We start from the raw sequence: 26,565 nt of genomic DNA on the forward strand, positions 1-26,565 counted from the left end.
ATGTACCAAAAAGAATCGTGACGGAAAACTGTTGAAGAATACTGTACGTACTACGTACCATTGAAGTGACTGAATGCTGAAATTACTACTGCGTCTGCCTGAAGCGGCTACTCCCATACGCGGCTACGCCATTATACGAGTACATACAACAATACTTGGCTTCGTAACTAGACGAGATGAGAAAATAATATATTTTGTATACCAGTATACGGGATCGGATACCGCACCCGACATACACTAGTAGTTCATTCATTCTGTACTACTGGACAGGGTAGATCGCTGTTCTGACTGGATGCAAGTATGGGTCGTGCTGATCCTCTTCTTCAAGCGGACCTCATCGGTTTCGACTGGGGATTACGGAAACTTCGACTGGCTAACTGAAGCGGTCAGCTACTTTTGTACCCAGCCCATATCTATCGTAGGCCTAAAACCCAAAAAATACTAACATATCGTATTTTATCAATGGAAGACAGACAGACATGAAAGTGCCTTTGGCCTGGTCATTGAGAAATTTTAACTAAACTATGGTGCGCGAAACGTTTTGTTGGTTAGCCGCTTCTTTAATAGGACCGAAACGCAGAAATGAGAATAACAAAAACTTCAAAGGCTACTTTCTAGTTTCTACTACTAGTGTAAATTATAACAGGCAGAAATATGCAGGCATAACACCGGGGCATTTCCATTTATTGCAAGCAAGCTTAATCGCTTGTTAAATATGCCGAGCAAACGGCATTAAAATAAAGGTACCCTTATGGGCACCCCCTAAAACCCCCGTATATTTTAGGCACCCCTTTTCTCACCCTGCTTATTATAGGCACCCTTTTTTAATTATGATGTACAATTAGATTCAATGTTCTCAGATAATAATACTGCTATACACATACACATATGTATATGGAAAGATGCGGATGATTTTGTCATATAGCTTCCGCCCAACCGCCACGACATCTGCCAGTTCGCTGTCGTAAAGGTCCAGCGTGACACCTATGCTTTTTTCACCAGGGCCTCGGTTTTGAATTTTACCTGCTCTCGTTCTAATATTCACAGGACATCGCCACGAATGCTGGCTGCAAGCCTGACACGAGCTGGGCACTGGTTCCGTCGACTATGAATGAATATCCGAACGCCAACCTGCTTCTTTTCGTATTCTCTATGAAGCACAGTGACTGTACACAATCGTAAACAAATCTTTTGTACTTAAGGGAAGATTGCAGAGCTTTCCCTTCTTGAACTTCTCGGACTCGTATTATACGAGTAAATGTCTGGAAAGTCCTGATATCTTTCGGAGTCTTTCTCGAATTCTTCGAAAGAAGGGTATGCATCCTTCAGGTTATACTAGATGACTACTGGGTAGATCAGCGATCATGACTTCCGATTGCCGCGGCACAGGAGAGCTGCTTGAACCCGCCATAATATATGAAATTTGCCGATTACAACACAAAATTTCTGGTGCTTTTCTAATAGTTATGGTTGTGTATCGCTATTAACAACATTGACCTTTTGTCCATAGTAAGTTTTTGCGTTCATAACAACTGTATAAAACAATAATAATTTAATATCGGAATACGTAAATAATATTGCGCTCACATAATACTGTATACCATAATTAGTAATTCAGAAAGGGTGCCTATAACAAACGGGGGTTTCACGGGGTGATATAACGGTTTCCTGACAATAATACAATTGTACTTTGATCCAGCCCTTTAACCGCAGGCATCCTTAGGTCCAGCAGGATACGACGTGATTTAAGTGTATTACTGTTACACGTTAAACTGTGCTTGTATTACGGTTAATTACTTTTACCGGCAAAATCAAACTGGTTGATGGCGATGAATATCATTACGGTGGCTTCTTTCTGCATTAACTGTGTCACTTCAAACCTTAGCGTTGTAAACATATATTGTTCCATGTGTGAGCTAAATTATTACAAATCAAGTTAGTTAGTGATAGCTATTAGCTATACTTAATGCAAATCCTTTACCAGCGACAAAGATACGAGTACAATGCCCACTCGAGGCTTATGATTTTATGGACTTTCAAAACGATACTGTACGGGAGAAGGTATAATATAGAGAAACCGACTTAGGGCGACGGAGAGGTAATCGGTCTTCTCTTCAGGTGAAACATATTGATTATCCCCAACAGATCCTACAAGTGCAGTTGGTACTGGTAGGACACCGTTCTGCCGCTGCTAGGCTCTATTATTGCGAAAGCCTTCGACTTGTTGCAAAGGAAGCATCAATGAACAAAGCCCAGGTCTACCTTAATGTGCCGAATTTGGTCATCGTAGCGGAATGTCTTAAAAAATCGACGTCGGAATCATTGCTTAATATAAAAAATGATCTTGTATTTCATGCAGTCCAGTAAAACACAAATCGGAAAGAGTGAATATTTTTATGGCAAAATCAAAAATGTCTGCAGGTTTTATTTTCCGGCTCGCTGTTGATCGGCATCTTGCCATCCAGAATGATAACATGCTATGGCGCATGTACCACAGTACGAATATTGCTTTTGGTTAACTTGTATGAGCTCCGGCACGCGTCTGTACGACGGTGCGGTTTGTCCTGTGTTAAGTCATTTATTACGAGAAATTCCATGTTGTAACATGCTGATTTGTACCTGATTCTGGAGGCAGAATCAGTCGATCGATACGTGAGCTAGCGAAATAAGACCTAATAAACTTGTGTTGTGATATCCGGATATTCGTGTGTTGTGGTGACCTTCGTAAAGACAACTAGGGATAGTTATCTGAGCGGAAGTCAGTGTGTGTAAGTCGGAAGTAACATCATCAGACAAAATCTGGGACAACAACATCGTCCTAGTAGGATCCTGAGTGTGTGTGTGTACGCGCGTGTTTGTAGGAAATATTAGTGCTAATATTTCCGTGGTGTTTCCATTATTATACATCTAGAGCAGATTCCATCTTTATTGCCTGAGTAAGGTTGGTCATCCTGCTGTACTTGTGAGTACAAGTACACCAGAGCATGTCAATGATGAGACAAATTTTTTAGAAAACCACGTGCAACGTTTTGCTTAGCCATCCGATATTTTTTAATAAAGAAAGCCCAGACACAAAAACAAGCGTTTAAACAAAAGTATTTTGTCTCCCGTTAACAACATCGATCACATGATGATGAAAGATAGTTTTGGCAAAAGCGTTGATTGGCGAAAAAGTCAAGAGTGCTCTCAATGTATACTTAGTATATATGTGGCGGAGCAAGTAGCAGACATTTATGGAATTGCATGGGTAACGAATGCGATAGCTTCACTAAAGTAGTAGTTTTAAAAGTTATATCGATCATTGATGTACCAGTGAGTTCAGAGAGAAGTTGAACCGCCTCGCCCAGTTTCGACTTTCACCAGGAAGTGATAATCACGCCAAATATTCTCCGGGTCGCCTTTGTGCCGCAAAAACAGCCCCTCTATTTGTGCTGGGGTAGTTTTGGTGTTTAGCTCATACGCTTTTTCCGCAAAGCTCTTCGCAAAGTCGCCCGCGTTGTCCACCACGTTGCACCGGTATTATCGTCGCGGTAAGAATAATGCCGCTTACACAGTAAATTCGCTATGCATTCACAAGCCATCGAAATGATCCTAGATCGATCGTCATCACTGCACTGGTTGAATATCTTGAGAATGACCTCTGAGTCTTGGAACTGCCGTTTATACGTCTCTATCGCCGAGGTTTTGTTATTAATCAGGTGCTTATAATGCCAATGCAAAAATAGGAAACGCAAAAAAGGCAAATGTAGGTAAATGCAAAGAAAGTATTGACTTATTACTAAGTAATGTTATAATACTGTACATCCCTGCCAACATAATGGGCTTTAGACTACTGCGCACCAGTGATATGACTCGTATGATAAAATTATTTAAAGATACTCCACAAACTGGAAAGGCCGAATTTCTCCACAAACCTGAAAGAGCCGGTTCCGGATTCTTCTTCTCTTAACTGCACTTAATTCTGGTACGCTTTCCGAATAAATAATTAATAACGAATAAACAAACTCAGCTCAATGAATACACCATTTCGTATGCTGTCTCGTACCGGGTCATATTCGGGGATTATTTCTTGTATATCGTTGCAGTTCGGGAACTGCATATTTGGCTTTGTTTGTAACTTGCCACTTGCATTGTGCATATGTCCTTCGAATAAGTGAACTTATCAAAGTGCGCGAGGGTGCGGCATTGGCTCACGGACATCATGTGGACTAACATTTCGTCGACCGCACGATGTCGACCGTCACGAGGGCGACGAATAAGAAAACTAAAAAACATATGCCGATTAACTCCCGACATGTTAACCACTCCAGCCGACCGACGGAAACCCACGTCATCGCCGTCGGATCGGTGGCTGCCGGCACTTGCCGGTGGTTTATGTTATAGGCCCCGGACAATCCGTAAAAGCGCGAATCATTTGTTTGTATTGAACATTTGCATATGTATCAGTTTGAAATATTTATCGGTTTTAAATTTCTTTCTCACGTAACAGAAGGTCGACGTACTATTCCAGAATCCACATTTTTACAAAAAACAAAGAACATATCATCATCTCTCTTAGTAACAGAAATTCATCGTGAAAATTTACTGCGCTTTTCTGCAATTAAAAACCTGTGCAAATGTCAAAACCAGCTGTCAGGGAAAGTAGCGAGCAAAATCAGCAACAGCGGTTCCGGTTTCTGGTACATACTGTACTGGAGGCGCTTACGTACGGCATAATATTGCTGTGTATACCTTAAGTACTCGTACATCGAACAAAACGTTGCCTCTTAGACAGTCTACACCACTTATACGAGCGAGCCCAAGTACTTACAAGAATGACGATAAAGAAGTACCCGTAGAAGATGATTTTTTCATTGCTTACTTGTTTTTAACTCATGGAGCAGACAGATATATCGTTATCTAACCCACACCAAACCTCCTATAAAGTACTGTACTAGTTCTACCACACCACATGTTTTGACTTTGGATTCATTTTGGCATCAGCAGAACAGTTAAATGCTTGAGCGAACTCGGGCATGTTGGACACCATGCCGTTGACTCTCCACCTGTTGGGCGAATGCTCATCAGTCAATATGCTAACCCTTTGGGTTTCGATGCGCACTTTTTCACACCATATCTGGAAAACCAAACACTTGGAAAATCGTAAGGCTATTCTCACTGGTCCGTAAGACCTACCTGTGCATTGGACAAAAAGAAAAGCTGGTCTGGGCCGAAATTTTCCAAGCCAGGAAGTGCCGGTTCCGGGTTACTTCGACGCGAATAATGCTGGTAACCCTTTAAAAACAATAAATGGAATTTCGGTTTTATGAACGCACGCTGTATCTAGTTCTGCCATAAAAAAAAGGAAAAAACGCTTTCCCCAAAAACCCCACCTCATATGCTGCCCTCATGCCGCCGTTGTCGGCGATATTCTCCGTCAGCGTCAGCTCGCCATTCACTCGGCCGGTCTCTGTCGTATAATTCCCGTACTGCCATTGTATCCCCTTGATTTTTTCGTTATAAGCCGCCTGTGTGACATCCGTCCACCACACCCGTCGTACGCCCTGATCGTCGTACTTGGCACCCTGATTGTCGAATCCATGCGTAGTCTCGTGGCCGATCACCGAGCCGATTCCTCCGTAGTTCATACACTTGAGATTATCTGGCAAATAGAACGGACTTTGTAGGATGGCTGCGTCGATCACTGCAAAATTCGTAGTGGTCAGAAAAAAGAATTATTTTAATTAAAACTGTTTACGTAGTAGACGAATGTCGCACCTACTTAAACCGTTCAGGTTAGGATTGTAGAAGGCATTAACCTCCGTGACATCATCCGTATCGCGAATCGGATCGTACCGTTGATTGGGTTTGGGCAGACGCTTCATTTCTCGTACTGCGTAGTTCTTTAGAATCTCCATGACGGTTTTCACAAATGTTGGTTGAGGTTTAATCTGCAAGCAGATACACTTGTTGCCTGTTGGTGAACATCGCAATGGTATTCGGTTCACCATTGGATGGTACTTACGTCGGCATATTCAGCATCAACAAGACTGATGTTTTTCTCGTAAATGCTCGGGTACGCGACGACATTAATCATCGCTGCGAGCTTCTTTAACGCCGCGTCACGCGTAGTATTATCCATCCAGCGTTCATTAGCTAACATATGTCGGTAGCCTTCTTGAATATCCTTGACCATTTGCGTCGCCTGTTACGAGAACTCAATTTTAAACAACCGTCATGCGGGTGTTAGTGCCAAAGGCGTAGTTTTAGTGACCTTGGGCTTGACGCTTTTCTGGACAACATCGCGTACGTACAGCGCCCCGACCGCCAATGGCATCAGTCCCTTGGCGGTATCCCAGCAGCGTTCCCCGGCGGAGGGATCCCGCTTCTGCACGCGTCCGCTAATACGCTGCGTATGCGCTAACATCGCGTCGCGGTAATCTTTGTTGAGATAATCCGTGAACCCGTTAATAATCTGCCAACCAATGTACGTCGCCAGACGGCGTGTTCCCTCTTCGCCCTGCTGCTCAAATTCCACCAGTTTCTGGTCGAGTTTAGGAAAAAATGTCAAGTTGGGCAGAACAATCTTCGTGCCGTAATGGATTAAATAACCCAATTTAGCGTTGTCAAAGAGTAAGCGCAGACGGTGCGTTGTGTTACGAAAAACAGAAGAGTTGAAGTTATAGCGCGTTTCAAATTCGCCCAGGGTCATTTTGTTTAGGTAGATGTCGTCATTATTTGCTTCCGTTGCTGACAGTTGTGCCTGAAATACTCAAACTGAAATCGACCAATTGAAAAAAAGGTTTCTAGCTTTACCATGCCGAATTGGCGTTCCATGTCAATCAGATCGGTGATATTAGCCGAAAAATCATCGACGCTGGCTGGAGAATTGGTGTCGTTCAGCAATAAGGCCGTAATGTTCGTGACCAGCGTCAAGAAGCTTTCCGTGTACAGCTTGCCCGTGACCTCATCGGATAGAATGTCCACACCGGCGAAAGTAGCCGGTGGTGCGAATTCAAGAAGATTTACTTTGGGGTTCTCCACGTCTGGCTTGATGTTGATCTGGAAGAACGGTTCAGTTCGCGTGAGGAAGGTGCTTCGCATAGCTGTATGTATGTAGAACTTGGAGGAATTCCAGTTGGGCGTTATGATGGGCCATCCGGCAATGGCGTGATCCAGCAGCTCTAACAACGGTTTGGCACGCAATGCATTGATCGTTGCTAAAAGATTTTCAACCTCAAAACATCACCACGTTATAATCCAAAATTGGAAAAATTCTCCGAGGACCAAGACCTACCATCATCGCTGCACTGGTTGAAGAACTTTTTAAGTATGACCTCGGAGATATAGGATGAACTATCGTTTACAGGTCTCCGCAGCATTTCTGCAGGGATGCATTTTTGTTTAACAACCTATTTCGCGACATGATACGAAGAACATTTTACCTTGTCCAATGTTCTTGGTCTGTAGTTCTAGGTAGTGGAAGTTGTGGATGTCGGTTTCGTTATCCAGAATCTGATGGTTAGCTCTCCAGCCTCCACACGCATACTCATAGAAATCTTCGCAGGGGTCCGCCGAAGCGTTCATACTTTGCTTGGTGAATCTTGCTATAAGAATTTTAAACCGACTACTATAAGTGAACTAACGAAGTAATATTACGATGTGCAAGTGGTCACTAATTTGGAGATTTGCTTACCGACTTTCTGGCATGTTGGTGTCTCACAAATCTTTGGCTCCGCAGGCCTGTTACCTTTGGCGTTGAACTCTGAGCTAATAAACCCTGTTAAAAATTATGCACAAGATTCCAGATTTAACCCGTAAAAAGATCTTTCAAAAAATGAAAATTTTTCCGTACCTTTGTGCTTTAGTATGGCGCACGATGAGGATGATAAACTGCCGATAAACAAGAAACCTGCAAATAATACTGAAGACATTGTGGCATAAAGGACGAATGTTTGTGTCCGCCGGATGCGAATGTTTGCTGCAGCATCAGATGAAATTAGCAGGCCACTAGTTCTGTCAACCAAACATTTCAACTTCGGTTATTTAAAAAAACATAATTACTCCGTTAACATAGAACAGCAGTAAAATTGACGGATTAAATAGCTGCGCTTATAGTGATTTCTGCCTCGTTTACGACAAGTCGAAGGCTTTCGCAACAACAGCTGTAGCAACGGTATTCTACAAACTGCAGTTGTAGAGTTTGTTGAAATTAATACGTTCACCGCTACGAAAATACCGGTTCCCTCTCGCACCACACCGGTTTTATGCTCTTATTTCCGCCCGTAGCGTTTTGTTTTGAGAGACGATCAATTAAGTGCGACAATGGGAACTGCTTGATTATTATCGCTAAATTGATAAGACACGAGGAAGGGGCTGAGGATATACAATTATACATAAGTAAATAATCAGTAATTAACTGGATAATAAGTCAAATCACGTCATATCCTGCTGACAGGAGGTTGCCTTCGGCTGACGGGTACTCGTAAAAATATTCATTATGTCAGTCACTGGATTCCGCTAGGCATTTTCTGGTTGCACTTTCATTCATGCATGAAAACGCGTTTTTTTATAATTAATTTATTTACGACACGAGCAGCTTAGTCCCACTTCATTCATTTTTATTGTGCCAAATAGTAAGCGTGCTTGCAGAAAAGGGAAATGACCGTATTTCCGTACTTTTACGCGTGACCAGCGAAACTCCCTTCGTACCCCATCCATAAGTGCCCAAAACTTTGGTGACCCGACTAATGCACTTAATTATGTCATGATTATGACCATGCATACGGGTTACTACATAACTCGTACACTACGTCCATGAGCCGCAATCTGTATGGTATTAATCTCAAATTTTTAACAACCGGTTGAATTACTTGTACAGACCGAGATCTAGAGAAAGCAAGTGATTTACACATCCGCTGATCAAAGCGTGACGAACTGGCTATACGGAGTAACAACTATCTTTAATTCTTTGCCGATGTTTATCACTACAGCGATTCTTTGAATAATTTTTTTAAGTTTTTGGATGTACACTGAAAATCTCGTGTTTTTCTGTATAATACCAACGCACTTTCATACTTAGAAAGCCATACAGTTTACCGGAGTGACTATCGTTGTAAGACATTTTAATTTACGTGAGCAACAAGACGTTCACGACACAAATGAATTTTTAATTGCAGCTACTGTATTTGATTAAATACAGACAGAAATTGCACGAAATCATATACAGACAGACAGCAAAATGGAGCACAATAGGAAATTGCTGAACTCCAGATTCTCCAAACAGTCATCGACTTCAAATTAGCCCGCAAAACACCACAAATATTGACAACGCGTTTAGTCAAGTGCGACCTTTACTTCCACCACGGTCCCGGACCGCCGAAGGGTCCACCGTACGGCCCGCCGTATCCGAAAGGTCCTCCATAGCCGCCATAGCCCCAACCACCGCCGAACGGACCACCCCAGCGTCCACCGTAGAAGCCGCCGAATCCCCGTCCGTACCATGCGTCCGCCGTGGTCACAGCCATCACGATGACCGCCAAAACAAGGAGCAAGAACTGCAAAATTAAAGACAGTCAGATACAGCAGTCAAGCCGTGTGCATTCATTCGATATCAAATAAACTACACTGAGATTTTTTCGAGCGACGATAAATCTACAGTTCAAGGAATTCAACAAAAACATCATCGTCCTGATTATCGTTTGCAAAACCGACTCAGCATAAAATCTTAGCCCAATAGCCAAAAACTAAGAACCGCATGTGCGGTTTACAAATCAAGTGCACTTACCGATTGAATGGAGATCATGTTGGCAAAAGGTCACGCACTGGTCCTAACCGTTACCACAAACTACAAAGCACGACGGATCAGAACTAAAAAAATCGACTAACCAAACGCAAACTCTATCAAACCGAAGAAATTCCAACTACAAACTCAGCATCACGCTGCGAATGGCTTATATAGGGGACAGCCAAGACTAGGAAAACTGCATGCCGGATGTATGCACCATCGTTGCGCATGTATCGGCTGAAATCCGTCGCTGCGGTTGTCAGTTCATCTCATTGCGCTGGTGGAAACAGGAGATCATAAAAAGATTTCTGAAAACTGGTAAGAATAATAACTTCTCTAGCGTTATTACTCGGCAAAAAAATGTGAGATTCATACCGAGAAGTAGGATCATACCCGTATAATAAAAATTCGTGTTATGATAACACCATCGATCTGTATTATAACCTTTACTATTATGGACAAGCTTTACACCGAAAAGACGGCAATGTCCCGCGTTTGCACTATACCTGGCGAGTTTAAGTTTAAGTTTAATGGTTTAACGTCCGCACACATTCAGGGAAGAATCCCAATTCGAGGCAGCAGACACTCACAACAGCAACAATGCAACAGAGTCATACGCCCGTTATTTTAGTAACGAAATTTGCGATAAGACAGCTACTTTTCTAATGATCAGTTGACGGATCGTGCAGGTAGTTTTCGTTAGCTTTACTCGATACTTCGAAATTAGCATGGCTGCGATCATGCAATAGAGCTACCAACGCAGCAAACTATCTAACAAAAATTCGAAAATTATAATTACGATTAAGTTCTCTTTCCTTATAAAAATGTCTAGAAAATGTATAAACAACTATTCACTCATAATTTTCATGGTACGTACGATGAATGATAAATCAAAATATAATAAATTCATAATCTATCCATTAATTTATTGTTAATATTGAGGGCAAGGGCATAAAGGCTGCCAAATTATTATTATTGTATATATAATCGCATAAACGACTCAAACTTCAGACCTATATAATATATTATATTTTACTGGATACTGCAACATCTGCAAACAAAAATTTAAAAATTTTACGTGTATTATTGGCGTACATCGAACATTTGTCAAGCATGGAGTTCACATTCTCCGCGCATATGCCCCTGTTATTGTCTGTGTGTATTATTGGGCATGTAATTTACGAGAGCATGGAAACAGCGGATAGCCTCTAATACTCGTACAAATTTTACTCCAGCTGGTGTTGTAAATGAATGACATAGGTAACCGCTACTGATCCATCAAAGCGATGCTTAATGATACTTCTCCAGAATGTAACCATGCATAAAAAATTACGCGCACCTTTATCATGCAGAAAATTATTACTATCCAGCAATCTCTCGATGGTGTCGTTTTCCGTAACAACTATTCGATTTTTCACCGAACGGACATTAATAACAGCAGCACGTACGAATAATCGTAGCTTTTCTTAAATTTTTGAATATTTTACATAATAATTATCTCAATCTTCCGGTTGACCAGTTACAGCAATATGCGGATGGAAACCGGTATATATGCACACGACATTAAACATATCTCGGTTAACCTGTTATAAGCGCTCCATCGTTGTCGGCTTTTTCGTGATCCACCGTGCCAATGCTGTTTCCAGTTTCCTGCAGTTTGACTTCAGCAAGCGCTTAGTATTGTTGTTCCGCTGCAGACGAGTGTTTGTTGGAGTGTTACATCAGCCTTTTCTCCACTACCTGTATGCTGTGTGTGTTTGACTCGGCAACCGGCACCGTGGTGCGATAGAAAAACAGGTCACCTCGTCATCAGTCAGCCCAGAAATAACAATCGCTTCCTGCTCGCCAAACAACGCGAGAGAGAGAGACTTTCACTTTTTCCACCATCATTTGTCCATGCATTGTTATAATTATGTGAGACCTGCCAACTGCATGTAACCCGCGCGTACAATGACTGGGAGATTTATTGCGCTGTTCACCTTGTGGCATTGCTGATACAGCGCTGTCATTATCCGGCGCTGCGTATATACGCACGCGATGCCATTGATATTCCAGTTCCTCTTGCGCTAGTGGTGTTTGTTGAATAATTTTTCTTAAAGGAACGGAAAATGTGGATCACGTATTGCTGTTTTTACTCATTTTTGCCGGTGATATTATCCGCTGCCAAAGCACAGAAAGGTCAGCCACATAAATGTAATATATAAACGAATATGACTTATATATGCTATAATGCTTCATAAATCACATTTTAGCGGATTTTATTATGACAAGCTGTAATCGTAATTTTTCTTATTGGTATTATAATATTCGCAGGAAACGTACATGAATTATTTTTACAGAGATTGCTGTTGATAATTATCTGGACAGTGCACCGTTGATTAGCTCACAACCGGTGATACAGGATGTGGTCAACGCTTCCGCTTCCAATGACACAGCAAAAACCATTTGCACAACGGCATCGTGCCAAAAAACCGGTAAGCCAAGTCGTGCACTGCCTAATTAGAGGTTTGCTTAATCATGTATGAAGGTTGCCTTGTTGATCTCTGGATTTCAATTTTCCCGGTAATGGTTAGTTGTTTTGTAACTAAAATGATACGTAACTAAATCTGCAAGCTGAATACAAAGCAAAGATCCAAGATCATTACGTACATATAGAAGTAATAGAACATGACGTTATCCGCTGTGTTTAAAACAAATTACTGTATATGAAAATTGCAATATGTATCAAACTGATTTTGGTTAATCATTGGTTTACAAAATTAAACGAAATGGAAAATCTATATCTTGGATTAATAATTTTAAAAAGAATACAGATAGTGTAAAACGTACAAGAAAATACACAATGTGTGATTCTGATGTGGGACCGGCTGAGGGTCGATAAAAAGAATAACCGGTACTGTATCTGTACATAACAGTGTACTGTAGTAGAATGCATATATTTTATATTCCAAATGAATGTAATTTTTAGCTGATAAATTTCTCATCCGGATCAACAGTTCCGCTGATCCCTGCGATGACTTTTTCGAGTATGCATGCGGCAAATGGGTGAGCACGCACGAGATCCCCGATAACGAAAGCGAAATCAGCGACTTCTACTTCTTGACGCAAAAGATGAAGAAAGTCGGACAACGTAAGCCTTCCCAGTCTTTCTGCATGAAATACGGAAATTTTCCATTTGTATTCCCATTTTAATAGAAATTTTAAGATCCATGAAGGGTCACATGTTCCCCTCGGAAGTTAAGGCCAAAACTCTTTTCCGGCAGTGCAGCAACGAAGGTACACGTTTATACACAATCGAGATGATTAAATTCCCACAAAATAAACACCTTCTGCGTTGCTAGCGGAAATTGAGAAATTGCGCGCGCAACCGTTGTTGGACATCCTGCAGGAGTTTGTCAGCGGATGGCCGCTGCTGGAATCCAACTGGGATGCATCGCGTTTTGATATCTTCGACACACTGGTGAAGAACTTCTTCGTGGGCAATGAGCCCTTCTTCGCCGTCACCGTGGCCGCAGATGTGGAAAATCCCTTGACGAATGTCATACAAATTAATTCCCCTTCGACGTATGCCGCCATCGATGTGCTGACCAACGAAGTTACCGGCAAACTGTATACCGAGAGCTATTTGACCTTTCTGATGAACATGACTTCGTTGTTGTTGCGGGATTTGAACAGCACGGTGGATGTGAATACTTTCTCGCCTAACATAACGGAAATTGTGGAGATTGAGAGATCTTTTGGCATGGTAAAGAAATAAACAATGTATTTTTGAATCATTATACCCAACGGCGCGATGGTCTATCCCATGGACAAGTTTTTCACTGTCCGCCTTTTTAAAAATTATTATTTGTATAATAAAAGCTTATCATAAATGGAATCTTTTTTCAATTGTTATGAATAAATGTAAATATATTACAATACAAGATAGTTTTAATAATACGGTTCCTTAATAAAAATTTCTCTTAATATAATATTCAATATACATACATAAAACTGAGATAATTATATGTATAAAAATTTTTCCTTGTCAGAAAATACAAGCGCGCTTATTTATTATAATTTTTAAGAAGACCTTAGCTAATGTGTTTTACAGGCCAAATTAACCGCCGTAGAAAATGCCGACGACAGCATATACCTGAACCGTATGACCTTATCCCAACTACAAGACCGCTACCAGTTCAACTCCAGTATTTTACGCAACCTGACCAACTACGTCCGCGAATATTACAGCGCCGCCAATCTGTCCAGTGCCATTACGGACAACACCACGGTGGTGGTGCCCAATCTGCGATTCCTGCCGGTCATCGATGCCCGGCTGGCGGAATTTGAAAGCCAGGGGGAGGAGGGAAAACGGCGCTTAGCTAACTACATCGGTTGGCAACTGGTATCCGGTATGCCTATTTATTTACCCAAGGAATACCGGTACGCGCTGGCGGAGTACAGTCAGCGGATTACGGGCCGGAAGGCCAAACGGGATCCGCCGGTGGGCGAGCGGTGTCTGAGTATTGTCACACAGACGATGCCGTTGTGTATGGGAGCGATGTATGTGAGGGATTCGGTGCCCAGTGGAATGAAGTCAAAGGTCAGTATTTCATTTTGAACAAAACCCTGATGTGGCAATATTGTATGGGCTTATAATTCAAATATAACTCGTCGTGCTACACTGTGTCTTAATGCGAAAAAAAAACTACATATAAGAAAGATTTCGGTAGACTTTCTCTGATGATTTGTTTGTTTGTGTGTTTGCTTAATGTCTAATCTTTTTTGTACGGACAGAATCAGAATAATTAACGAAAAGATATATATGTGTTTGAAGTATCTGTAGGTACTCATAAAAATTTAATGATTTCAAACGCCTTTTCTCGCAAGAGGGGTGTTATGTGAATTACCCTGCATTTTAATGGTACTACGCGGTTTGAAAACGAAAATTTGTAGTTCACGATAAAAATAAATTTGTCGATAACGATAATCGCATATTCTGGGACTTAATAACGGTCTTTTCTGGCACGTGAAAACAACATTATTAAAAATATTGTAATTTTCCAGTCTTTTAGTGAAGAAATTATTACTAGCGGTACGAAATGCCATTAAAAACGACGTGCTGAAGTTTTTTCCAATGTCTTGTACTCGTATATATAGGCCACCATGATGGTGAACGATATACAAGTTGGCTTTCGAGAACTGCTGGACGGCGCAGACTGGATGGACAATGCCACCTACCAGAAGGCGATGGTCAAGCTGAACGCCATCATCAACGTCGTCGGGTATCCTGATATCTTTCTCACCAATACCTCCGCGATCGATGAGGAGTACCAATACGTAAGTCGTAAGGACACATTAATCGATTCAATATGATGGATATGGCGGACTGTCTAAAGGAACAATAATAATTGAAGGTCACGATTCAGCCGACATATATGGAGACGATTACCAAGAGCATCAAGAACGCGGTGGTGCGTGTGATGAAGCGATGGTCAAGGCCCAATATCCGCTACAATCCCATCGAAGATACCATGGATATAACGGAAGTCAATGCGTTCTACTCACACAATAATAATCTTCTCAGTATGTACCGTACTTCATATTATACAAACATAGTTTATATGTGTAATATGCCAATAAGATAGACAGAAAAATGATTACACGTTACATACATACATATGCACTAATATCTGTTTACATAAAGTATTACATTTATCATAAACGTAATAAATATGCATAAATGATTTATGCATATTTATTACGTGCATATGCGTAATACATTTATTGTGCACATTAAGTTCTCAGTAAAGATATCGGATGTGTATATGTAATTTCAACAAATAAACAGAAATTATATACGTGTGTGACGTAGCCGATAAATTGTACAATTTGGCTGCAGCAATGTTAGCCGCCATATTGCAGCTGCCGTTCTATGACTCCAAGAGTCCGCAGTATCTGAATTACGGAGCCATCGGGTCTATCATCGGGCACGAGACAACCCATGGGTTCGACGATACCGGTGCTAAGTACGATGATCAGGGTTTCCGGCGCGTATGGTGGACCAACACTACCGCGGTGCTGTATGAAGACAGGAAGAAGGGAATGATTGAACAATATAATAATTATACGCTGCCAGCCGGAAAGGTCAACGGGCAATTGACACTCGGAGAGAATATTGCGGATAACGGAGGATTAAGGGCGTCCTTTAAGGTACTTTCAAATACACCGTGCTGCTCGTTTATTGACGTAGTAAAATTTATGTGATAAAACAGAATATGTGATACAGTAACTATACGAAGTTTAATACGTGATCTTCGCTGCGAACCGTTTAAATGTAGGGCCTATCGGTAACTCAACGGTGCAGCAAACGCAAAATTAAAGATTTAACTGATTGGAAAAAAATTAACATGGCATGTGTTAGTCACAGTGTGTCTGTGCTTGCACGTTACTGCCTACTAGAGAAAAAAATTAATTCAATATTCAGCAAATTTATTACGAAAATTATGCGAAAATCTGGGTACGCTCTTAAGTGATTCATTATCCATCTTTGCAGGGATATACGCGATACCTACAGCGGTTATCCAAACCAGAACCTGTTCTACCTGGACTGGTGGACTATACACCACTACAGTTATTTTTTCTTTCGTTTGGCCAGGTTAGTACTGAAATTATAACATATACTTTATATTATCTGATTGTGATGATGAGCACGTTGCTTGGCTTACTGCATCGCAGAGGGTTTTTGAAAATGTATTTTATGAAATAACTGGTTTGCAGGTGTGGTGCAATAAAGAGAGGATAGAAAGTGAACGCGTAGATTTATTAACGGAAGAGCATTCTCCTAATCGATTCCGGGTGAACGGAGCGGTGTCCAATATGCCGGAATTCGCTCAAACATTTAACTGTACTGAAAATGCTAGAATGAATCCCGCAGTCAAGCAAGTTGTCTGGTAATTATTCAATGTTTAATATAAATGTGAGTTAATGGTTATGTTTACTGGTTTGTTGTACATGTTGATGTTGTCCACTCATGATCATGATCACAATACGTGCCTAGTATGTATTGTACGAGACGTTCAATTAAAAAAACAAAAAAGCATTAATATCGTGCGTTGTATTTTATGAGGGAATTGCTCATAATATTAGTAGCTAATAATATCGTAATTGTATCCGTAACTGCGTTTACGTATGTATGTGAAATTAAAGTTTTACAGATACTATATGCATATACTGTAATATCTTAGTACGAAACTACTTACAAGTTAGCAGACTGCAGCCAGATCGATATCAAGGTTTAAACTTTTAATAATTTCCATTACTCTTGCATTATTTCAAACAATTAATCACATGGACGCGCATTTGTCTGATAAAAGAATTATTATGGTCTTAATGCGTGTGCGTACTGGTAGTACTGAACACCAGCTATAATAATATTAATTTTATCTATGTTCCATCATTATCCGCATGCAACTGCTCCTTCATTAACACTTCTTATTATTAACTTATGACACATCATGGGATTAACGGTCTTAGTAATGAGATGAGTTCTACTGAAGTATTGGTATTGATATTTATCAAACAGTGGTATGTCGCAAGTAGTAAACGAAAGCCTTTTAAATTTAAATTAATGGAATAACTATTTTCTAATTAATCCGCAGGTAGTGGCCGGCAACAAGGTGGTCAAGTTAAAAAGCGTTTTTAATGCTGCCGCAGCAATATCATTGACATAGATAAAATACTGTACATCGCACCAATAATTATTATTATATTCGTGATACTGTAATTGTTCTTGTTATCATTTGCAATGATGAATATTTCGCTGCTGTTGGGTGTATTATTTACTAAAATTAGCATAATTACTTATGCTGCAGCACACCGGAGGTTTGCATTGATAAACTCATCGGCATTTTTGAGACATCACCGCGAAATCGTAAAGATGTAGCCGATGTGCGATAATTATTATATATAATGATTATTGCATCAGTTTTATCATTTCGATAGATATATAGATAAATAAATATAATGAAGCATATCAGCTGACATGTTTCCATTTGTTTTTTTATTAATATTGAATGTACGATTCTAAAAGGCGGGGTGAGTAATCCGCGGCTTCCAAGAGCAAATTGTGCGGTTTTGAACTGTTTGTACTTTCGCCATGAGTCATAAAGCGCCGTATAAAATGCATGACTAAGCCGGCCGGCTACAAGCGAAAGTTGAAGAGAGCCGTACGAGTTGGAGAGAACACGTTCCATCCAGCTGGTTGGCACACTACCGACTGACTGCCGGTCGATGATATCAGAGGAATGACAGCATCTGTATTGATTTGTTGTGAAAAAGGCTAAATCTGATAAATCCACTTTGTACAGTACAGTTAAGCCGGCACCGAATATTTCGTGTTTAAACCTGAAGCTAGCAGTAGCATCGGCTACAGTAGACCGATCTCTTTATAAACGCCGTTCATCCTTTTTCTATCGTATTATTCACTCGAGCATCGAGTTGCTTCGCTCTTTTTATTTTCCTACTATTAAATTTTTATCAGCGACATTTTTCTCTCCTCTGGAAACCATGGTGGCGTCGGGTCCGGCGCGCCACATGATGGCGGAGTTCATCAAGTACCTCGGGAATGATCCCTACATCGCCATCCGCATCCTGGTCGTCGTCGGCGGGGTGTTTGTGGCGCTGGTGCAGAAACTGATCTGGAATGTGTCCATCGCGGATTACATGAACTTCCTGGCGCAGAACCCGTACTTCGGGGCGACGTTCGGGATCATGGGGGTGGGGGCGGGGTTGGCGTGTCTGCAGCAGATCTGGACGATCTGTCGGAGTTTCTACACGAGCTACATGACTAGCTCCCTGCAGATCCCCAGCACGGATCAGAGTTTCAACTGGGTGCTGCAGTGGATCTTCTCCCTGGAGATGGAGAATCAGTTCCATATCAGTGTCAACACCACGACGTCGCACAATAATTATGGGCATGAGTGCGGAGTGAATTTTGATTTTATCCCCAATGAAGGCGTCCATTTCTTCCGGTGAGTGTTACCGAAATTTAGAGCCCCCAAACAGTAACAAATTTTTGTACGGCTACGTACGGTTTCCGCGTACGGCTCCTACGGCTACGGTACGGTTACGGCAGAAATAACTGGATTGACCGTACGGTATACCGTATACGGCAGTACCGTATACGGCAAGCCCATTGTAAAACCGTGTTTTTGGCTTACGGTTACGTACGGCACTTTCGTTACAGTACCAAATTTCACTACGGTTACGTACTGTTGTGCCGTACAGTATGCCGTATACGGCAGTACAGTATACTGTTTGGGGGCTCTATACCGAATTTATTGACATTTTTTTATTTTTTTAAACGTTTTCTGGTATTTTTTTACTTTAATATTTTTAATGCGTCATATGAAATTTTTTAATTTTTTAATGAATATAAGCGACTTAAATCAGTGTATGAAAGTGCCCGCCTGCTAAAATTATATCAAAAATAATGATTTGTAATAAAACAGACGACGTTAATGGTTTAAATCAGAGTACAAAAGTGCCGGCCGGCAAAATGACATCAGCACAGTGTGAGTCATTGTGCTTCACGTAACTATATAATTATAGTAGAACTACTGTTAATAATTACAATCGTTGTACTTTGATTATTGATAAAAGCACATGGCGCTTATTGTAAACGTTGACAGATGAACTTAATTTGCTGAATAATATCAAATCTTTTGGTGGTCAATGTTATCTGCCGCTTTTTACATTTAGACGTTATTTACGTATTATGAGATTCGTTTTGTGTTTTTTGTTTTGTTTTGTGTTTCCGTGATTACACTTTGCGCCAGCGGGTAATTTGTGCACGGATTGATCAATTAAATACCTAACAGTATTTAAAATCTACTATCATTTGCAGTTATTAATTGTATGAGTATAACAATTTCTGAATTTGCAGGTTTAATAATCAATGGGTCCAAGTCAGTCGTACCAAAACGCCCGGAGATCGTTTGACCGGGATGCGCTCTTTCGAATGCATTACGCTGACCGTCAATAGTCGGGACACGTCCATCTACAAAGATATCCTGAACGAAGGTAAACGCGCTAACGCATTGTTCCTTAAACTGTTTTCTTACAAATTTGTTGCATATTATTTTTTACAAACAATTATACAATTTTAGTAGCATTTTTAATTAATTATTTTGGTCTTGAAATAAATATAAAGTATGTACAATTCGTACATTGTTTGTATTTGTATATCTCTAGTGCCGCAATTTCCAAAATTAATTAGAATAAATACGAGTTAATAGTATAATACAATAATAAATGGAATAAAATTACTTTTTATGCTGACATGTATCGTTGTCATTATAGCGCACAAATACAGTAAGGCCAAGGATGAAGGCAAAACGCAGATCTATTACCCATCCGGCGGCTCGTGGTACAGCAACAACACGCCGCGCTACAAGCGTCCGTTGGAATCCGTCGTCCTGGAGAAGGGCGTCGCCGAGAGTATCATGGAGGATCTGGATGAATTCTTCAAACATGCCAAGTGGTACTTGGACCGCGGTATTCCCTACCACCGCGGTTATTTGCTGTACGGACCCCCCGGCACCGGGAAGACCAGCTTCATCACCGCGCTGGCCGGGCATTACAACATGGACATCGGGATTCTGAATCTGAGTGACCGGTATCTGACGGACGATACCTTCAACCAACTGCTGACCAATGCGCCGAACGGGTGCATTTTGCTGCTGGAAGATGTCGATGCGGCGTTTGTTAATCGCGAGGAGAAGAGTGTTGCCGACGCCGGTGTGGAAGCTAGCGGTAAGTTAATTTTATTTGTACATCTACTTAATTTACTACTGATTGTCATTCGAGAATTCTTTTTAATTTAAAGCTATGTGTCGACTTTCTTACGCTTGTAGTTTCGAGATTGAATTATTTATTTAAACCGCGATATCAACGTTGATGCAGTGCTAGTGCTAATTATTGAATTATGTATTATACGAGTATATGCACTATAAGTAATTTTATGTTTTTGCTGGTTATTCGTTGACCCTTGATACCTGATACTTCGTAAAATTTAGCAGACAACTGTAGTAAAAAAATTATGCAGGCAGTTTTTTTGATTACTTAACATTTTGCAGATAATTGTAGCGCTACAAATTTTGCGGTTAATATTATCTGGGATTTCCTTAATCTTTTTATTAACTTTTTTTATTTTCTAGATGGAACCGTGGCTCATAAAGGCGTCAACGCGCTGACCTTTAGCGGGTTCCTCAACGCTTTGGACGGAGTGGTTTCCGGCGAAGGCCGCATTCTCATTATGACCACGAACTACATTGACAGGTAGGAACATTTTCACACTCCATGCAGCAAATTTTGAACGACATATATTTTATTAAACTTCGATGCGTTACAGACTGGATGCCGCTTTGGTACGTCCTGGTCGTGTGGACTTCCAGACCGAGATCGGTTATGCCAGCCGCTACCAATTGGAGAAAATGTATGCCCGCTTTTATCCGGAAGTGGGCAGTGCCGAAGCGGAGAGTTTCGCGGAAGAAGCATACAAACTCAACCCGGAAATCACGTTGGCGCAGGTGCAGGGACTGTTCCTGCGGCATAAACACGATCCCAAACATATTCGCGATGATTTCCACCTCTTGTTGAAAGCCAACGCCGGACCGAGGCGGCACAATCTCTGAGAAAACTGGCAAATTTGGTGATAGTCAGGATAAAGAATCTGCGATAAAAATGAGTGTTTACTGAATTCTGGATCTGTTGGAATTTTATACCCTTTGATTCGGTGATGTATCTCTGAGAATTACCACATTAGCGAAGCGCTCATATCCGTAGTAGTGCCTTTTATCGTTTTTATGCTGCTTTCTCGGACATATATTTTCGCCTTTTTTTGCCACTCAACGCTTTTGCCAAAGCTTGATTAACTTCCCCGATACATAGTACTTTCATGTATAGTTTGTTACTTTATTTGGGTTTTGTTTCTTAGAAAAACCAAATGGTTATTCCTGTGGCATTAAAAAAGTTTTTATCAAATAAAATGCTACACGTGATTTTCTAAAAAGTCTGCTAATTTTGATAGACAAAAATTCACAAAATATAATTTACCACCACCGGAACGTAAATGCACCAACAGTTAAACAAGTGAGATTAAAAAAGAACAGCATATAAAAGGAAGAACGACAGTGATCATTTTACGATGACGAATGGTCCATCAAGTCATCCAAAAGTTTTCCGTAGAGATTCAGATCCCGCGCCAAAATAGCCGACATGAGGCGAACGCGTAAGCTGTGCAGTGCCGGTTTCATCGCTGGTAATTTGGGGGCGATGCGCGCGGCCAAATACCAGAACTGATCGGGCGGTTCCACTTTGCGTGTCTGCTGGAAGACCAGCGCGCCCTGGATCAACTTCAACGCTGTCCTGCAGATACAAGACAAAAATTTCGCTGATCAGATTATATAGAAAAAAAATAAGCAATATGGAAAACCATGTAGAAGATGCCATTTATTTTATGTTTATTCCAGAGTACTCAGGCTCGTGAGGAAAATCTTGGGCTTCGACATGCTTTAACGCATAATAATAAAACAATAAAAAAAATTAAACTGGTTAAATGAATGCAATATGAACCAGAGAGTAAAGCGATTATAATGGCGATTTTGTATTATAGTCAACATGATCACTACACTACGCAATTTACTACAAAAACATGGGTGTGCTGGACTGTATACTTAAAGAGTTAAAGCTGAAATTGATTGATTGAAAATAATCAAGCAGTAAGTACGTACATTAATTCATCCTTGGCCGTCAGCGTTAAGGCTTTATTGTATACTGCGCGGGGAAAATCGGGGCTCATGATCAAAACCTGATCCTGAACTTCCAGGGCGGTGTCGAACTGGCGGAGATTGTGCAGACAGGCACTGATCTGATTCAGTACCGAGGGACTCGTCGGGCTCTGTCGGATAATGTGCTCAAAGTGCTGACCGGCGGCGGCATACCGGCCCTGGCTGAATTCCAAAATGGCCAACGCCCACTACAACCGAAAACAACTTACAGCTTGAAAAACACGCATTTTTATTTTTATTCGACCAAAAATTAACAAAACGTTTGGGCCAGCGCTGAACCTTAAAATAATATAGACAAATTAATTAACAATATTCGTTTGTGCTAAATGAATATAAAAATGGCGAAGTAGAAAATTACTGTAACCGCACGTCTCATATGGACCAAATCCTAATATTACCGGTTATACTCCAGAACTGCGCGATAAAGTATAAAACTTTAGTAAAATTAGTTTAAAAAATTACGAAAAATATCGGCTTGTATGCACATGTATAACGGGTATAAATGCTATATCAAATAATTAGAAGTCAAACTTACGCGTAATGTGCCATCGGCCGGCATTTGCGGAAGAAATTCCTGGCAGATATCGGTCAATAATCCGGCAACATCTCTCTCCCTAAAAAATCAAATATATATTTCAGGAAGATTTGTGCTGACGGGAAACAGCACCAAACTAACACATCGCAGCCATCAGCGGAATTCTCATCGGACTGCAAAAATCCCTGGACCATAGCATCGGATAGCGCGAAGTAATCCACCATCCACTGGAAGAGCACACTGTGCATGGCGGCCAGATCGCCTTCATTGGACAGGCACGTTGCCAGCAAGAGCAGCACCATATTTTTGGAAGATTCGGAAGGGTCGTCCTGGTGAGCAAGATACCTGCAAAACAATTATCGCAAGCATATTATACGTAAATTCCACGAAAGATTTATATAGCATACCGTTTGCAAACGGAGATGGCTTTGCTGTCGTTCTGGCTGAAATAGCTGGCCAGCGCAAGGAGCATCCAGGCCTATCGGAAAAGCGTTCTGGTAATTAACTTGGAATTACTGCATTCTGCAAAGACTCATTAGGGAATCAGCTTTAACTTTCATTTACGAAATAAATTCAATAACGCGTATAATAAAGTTATTCAGAACTATGGTGAATGCACTATGCTTATAACGTATCCGTTGTAGAGTAGTGACATTCAGATGACGTGCTCGGTCATACTTTAGGCAGTCGTCTCGATAGTCGATAACAAAAGCGTTGATGATTAAATAAGCTTTACCACTTTGTAAACTTATTTAATATAATTTTATTCTTACCGCGTTGCTTACGCAACAATCACGAATTCATGGTGCACGTTTTAACTGTAAATAACTTATGCATACATCGATACGCAAGTGGCAAAGCCGAAGCAATTTTTCAAATCTCTAAATCGTCGTTGAGTTGTTATGTATATGTCTGCAAAATCTAATATATAAACTACCAAACGCAATGGCAATGCATGGATTCCTTTCAACTATCTAGCGGCATTTTAAATATCAACACTATTGTTACTAATTTTTGAAAGTCTATTGTCTATCAGTTGTTTCAACTACCGAAATACATACCTCGCAGTTGTTCGGCTGGGATTTAGTAACAATCTCCAGGAGCGGAATGGCCTCCACCGGCTTGTTGGCGCTGATCAGATCCGCCGCTTTACTGAAGGCGTCCGCGCAGTTCGCCATGTGCAGCTTGGATAGGATAGGCTATAAACGGATACAGTGAAGAAAACACTGGAAAGGGCAATTAATTGCTTCAACCTGCATTCCTACTTCCGATATGGCAAACCGCAGTCAGCGTGAAATCTCGTAGTACAAGGTCTAACTGCCGCATGAAAATAGCAAAGCTAACCACCATAAGTTCATAACGATAACAATTTGCCACATTAATCATATACTTGTACTTTCCGGATAGATTTTTCTATTCGCTAACGAGGAAACACAAAATTTACACTCAAAAAATTTTTAGCAATAAGCAAATAGTTTCAAAGCATTAAATTAACGCACAATCGTTCAAATTCAAAATCTGTCACATTCACAATGTACTTACAGTAATTAAATACAAATTTTAACGAAAAAATACAAATTTTCGCACTACAACTTTGACGAGCAGGAAACGAACAGTCAAAAAGCAAGCAGTAATGTGAAAAACCACAGTTAGTCGGAAGCCAGAATGGTATTTTCTATACCATTAAATTTTTTTGATTCATTTTACTGTAAATTCCGCACAAACGCACCTTTCCTGCCACCGGTAATCCCATCGTGAACGACCGCGAAAACTGCTCAATCACCGACGTCTCCGGCATGGTCTGCGTCGTTTTCTGCTCATGGATGCGGTGCAGTGCCGTCAGGAGATTCCCGACCACCGCGGCCTCCCAGGTGGGATTCTGCACTTCAATCAGACAGTCCACACCGGAAGTGGGGGTGCAGTCGTCGTGGTGGGCATCGGAAGTGGATGACTGACTGGCAGCACGCTCGGAAGACAACTGGCAAGGAGATTCCGGGAAGTGCGTGACGGTTGGCAACATGGGGTTGCGCAGGAAGGAAGGGTCCAGAAGAAAGGAAGGCGGGATGAAACAGAATTCCGAGAGAACGGCCGAGAGCGCTTTCTGCAAAATTCATCAATACAAACGTCGAAACTGCATGGAAATGATGAACGGAAGGAAAACAAGACAAAAAATCTGCAAGATTACAAACACAACAACGAGCGGAATGAAACAGTCAAGCACAGAACTTTCCAGTCAGCAAAAATCAGTCAATTTTAAATGAAAAAAAGGCAACTTAGTACAAATTTCATACGCGTACCATTTAAAGAGCGACAGGTAAGGATATACTAAAAATTATCAGAGGAGAAATCACAACATTAAGCGAACAGTTTGAGGATAAAAAGCGCATGAATCACATAAAAATGGAGGAACGCAAAGAACTTGACGAAGAACGCAGTTTGCGTGTGTGCGACTTACTTCGGGTTCTTCCACGTCAATTTCTGGCGATTCCACTGCTGTATATGGGATTGCTGGAGATTCTTGAGACAAGGTAGTCGTGTGCGTGTCTAAAATGGGTTCTTTCAGTTTCTGGAGCGCCTGCATTGCAAATAGGTACGTTATTCCACCGTATAAAGTTATAAACATAATAAACTCACTGTAAAGACCTGTATGTTACCCGTATCATCATAACATGATGCCTTAGCCCTTATGGGCTTTCTAAAAGCAGTGCCATTGTGATGCACGTTGTACCTGGATAGGTGTTCCCTTCAACGTTTCCCCATGCTCCTCAGCTGCTGCGGGATTGGATTCTAGCTGCACTGTGCTACCCGTGATAGTCTGCTCGGTATGTGCTGCGTCGTCGCAATGGTTGCGCAGCACTTCATCGACGCTTTCCATCTGTGCTGCGAGCAGCGCAACAGGGCTGGCCTCCCCGCATTTTGCACCCAGCAACTTGTCCAGGAAGGTATCCATCGCGTAACTGCCGGAAATGCAGGATTATGCACTGCTTACAACGAGCAACTGGATCTAGCAGTAGCAGATCAAAACATTGTTCCAACACATTGCAACGTTCCAACAGTTGGGTTGGAGAATCAAGAGGGACCAGTCGATTCCAGTGGCAAATTCATTCGAATGCAGTTTCAACACGGTGACTGGCACCAACCACTCGACTCTGGAATGATCGAGCAATATAAAACCGTGATAATTAACAAGGAGCGATAAGTATTTGAATTTTACGTTGACAACGACATCAAAAACTGCAGTATAAATTTCAACAACTTGAAAAGTTGCACGAGTGACGAGTACTGTTAACTGTACCTTCTTTTCTGTTGCAGCTTGCAGTTAGCACTGCAGGTGCTTGTTTAATAAGTACTGCAGAGATCAACGTACAGTCGCCCAGGGCGGTCGCAATCAGTGCGCTGCTTTTGGAGGCGGGGTTAGGACCGGAAATTTGGTT

The 26,565-nt window shown here is 41.2% G+C and overlaps 4 protein-coding genes across 5 annotated transcripts; 2 read left to right on the plus strand and 2 right to left on the minus strand.

Moving 5' to 3' along the window:
* Positions 1–4,486: 4,486 nt before the first annotated feature.
* LOC129594512 (neprilysin-11-like) lies at positions 4,487–8,199 on the minus strand. Its single transcript, XM_055491212.1, has 11 exons — positions 7,835–8,199; positions 7,676–7,759; positions 7,425–7,586; positions 7,277–7,363; positions 6,796–7,199; positions 6,254–6,742; positions 6,005–6,184; positions 5,762–5,930; positions 5,373–5,683; positions 5,176–5,274; positions 4,487–5,116 (listed from the first exon to the last, which is right to left on the minus strand). The coding sequence occupies exons 1-11, from the start codon at positions 7,911–7,913 to the stop codon at positions 4,940–4,942; spliced, it is 2,241 nt and encodes a 746-aa protein (XP_055347187.1). The 5' UTR covers positions 7,914–8,199; the 3' UTR covers positions 4,487–4,939.
* A 3,172-nt stretch (positions 8,200–11,371) lies between these two features.
* On the plus strand, positions 11,372–16,832 carry LOC129594427 (neprilysin-11-like). The gene is made up of 11 exons (XM_055491115.1): positions 11,372–11,944; positions 12,106–12,240; positions 12,735–12,896; positions 12,962–13,042; positions 13,108–13,511; positions 13,860–14,348; positions 14,906–15,085; positions 15,163–15,331; positions 15,648–15,958; positions 16,302–16,403; positions 16,526–16,832. The coding sequence occupies exons 1-11, from the start codon at positions 11,875–11,877 to the stop codon at positions 16,700–16,702; spliced, it is 2,280 nt and encodes a 759-aa protein (XP_055347090.1). The 5' UTR covers positions 11,372–11,874; the 3' UTR covers positions 16,703–16,832.
* A 1,268-nt stretch (positions 16,833–18,100) lies between these two features.
* Positions 18,101–21,807, plus strand: LOC129594417 (mitochondrial chaperone BCS1-like). The gene is made up of 5 exons (XM_055491100.1): positions 18,101–18,777; positions 19,692–19,828; positions 20,108–20,560; positions 20,965–21,085; positions 21,159–21,807. The coding sequence occupies exons 1-5, from the start codon at positions 18,314–18,316 to the stop codon at positions 21,439–21,441; spliced, it is 1,458 nt and encodes a 485-aa protein (XP_055347075.1). The 5' UTR covers positions 18,101–18,313; the 3' UTR covers positions 21,442–21,807.
* LOC129594416 (uncharacterized) lies at positions 21,618–26,537 on the minus strand. Of its 2 annotated transcripts, XM_055491099.1 has the most exons (10): positions 26,427–26,537; positions 25,860–26,280; positions 25,587–25,706; positions 24,861–25,232; positions 24,193–24,330; positions 23,539–23,609; positions 23,273–23,476; positions 23,132–23,210; positions 22,540–22,784; positions 21,618–22,174 (listed from the first exon to the last, which is right to left on the minus strand). In XM_055491099.1, the coding sequence occupies exons 2-10, from the start codon at positions 26,079–26,081 to the stop codon at positions 21,949–21,951; spliced, it is 1,677 nt and encodes a 558-aa protein (XP_055347074.1). In that variant the 5' UTR covers positions 26,082–26,280; positions 26,427–26,537; the 3' UTR covers positions 21,618–21,948. The 2 variants fall into 2 exon arrangements, with proteins under 2 accessions (XP_055347074.1, XP_055347073.1); XM_055491098.1 differs by lacking the exon at positions 26,427–26,537 and having other exon boundaries at positions 25,860–26,413.
* Between the last annotated feature and the right edge of the window lie 28 nt (positions 26,538–26,565).

Source organism: Paramacrobiotus metropolitanus, unplaced genomic scaffold (genome assembly GCF_019649055.1).
Source record: "Paramacrobiotus metropolitanus isolate TYO unplaced genomic scaffold, Prichtersi_v1.0 Parri_scaffold0000068, whole genome shotgun sequence".
Taxonomy (NCBI): domain Eukaryota; kingdom Metazoa; phylum Tardigrada; class Eutardigrada; order Parachela; family Macrobiotidae; genus Paramacrobiotus; species Paramacrobiotus metropolitanus.

Bases quoted from the DNA above. Each gene is read 5' to 3' on its own strand.
- LOC129594512 (XM_055491212.1), bottom strand. From the start codon at position 7,913: ATGTCTTCAGTATTATTTGCAGGTTTCTTGTTTATCGGCAGTTTATCA. The intron at 7,364-7,424 runs GTAAAATGTTCT...GCATCCCTGCAG, and splicing joins GACCAAGAACATTGGACAAG to AAATGCTGCGGAGACCTGTA. The intron at 5,931-6,004 runs GTAAGTACCATC...ATCTGCTTGCAG, and splicing joins TTGATGCTGAATATGCCGAC to ATTAAACCTCAACCAACATT.
- LOC129594427 (XM_055491115.1), top strand. From the start codon at position 11,875: ATGTGGATCACGTATTGCTGTTTTTACTCATTTTTGCCGGTGATATTA. The intron at 12,241-12,734 runs GTAAGCCAAGTC...TGTAATTTTTAG, and splicing joins GGCATCGTGCCAAAAAACCG to CTGATAAATTTCTCATCCGG. The intron at 13,512-13,859 runs GTAAAGAAATAA...TGTGTTTTACAG, and splicing joins TTGAGAGATCTTTTGGCATG to GCCAAATTAACCGCCGTAGA.
- LOC129594417 (XM_055491100.1), top strand. From the start codon at position 18,314: ATGGTGGCGTCGGGTCCGGCGCGCCACATGATGGCGGAGTTCATCAAG. The intron at 20,561-20,964 runs GTAAGTTAATTT...TTTATTTTCTAG, and splicing joins CGCCGGTGTGGAAGCTAGCG to ATGGAACCGTGGCTCATAAA. The intron at 21,086-21,158 runs GTAGGAACATTT...GATGCGTTACAG, and splicing joins ACCACGAACTACATTGACAG to ACTGGATGCCGCTTTGGTAC.
- LOC129594416 (XM_055491099.1), bottom strand. From the start codon at position 26,081: ATGGATACCTTCCTGGACAAGTTGCTGGGTGCAAAATGCGGGGAGGCC. The intron at 25,233-25,586 runs GTAAGTCGCACA...TGAATTTTGCAG, and splicing joins TTGACGTGGAAGAACCCGAA to AAAGCGCTCTCGGCCGTTCT. The intron at 23,477-23,538 runs GTATGCTATATA...ATTGTTTTGCAG, and splicing joins GCCATCTCCGTTTGCAAACG to GTATCTTGCTCACCAGGACG.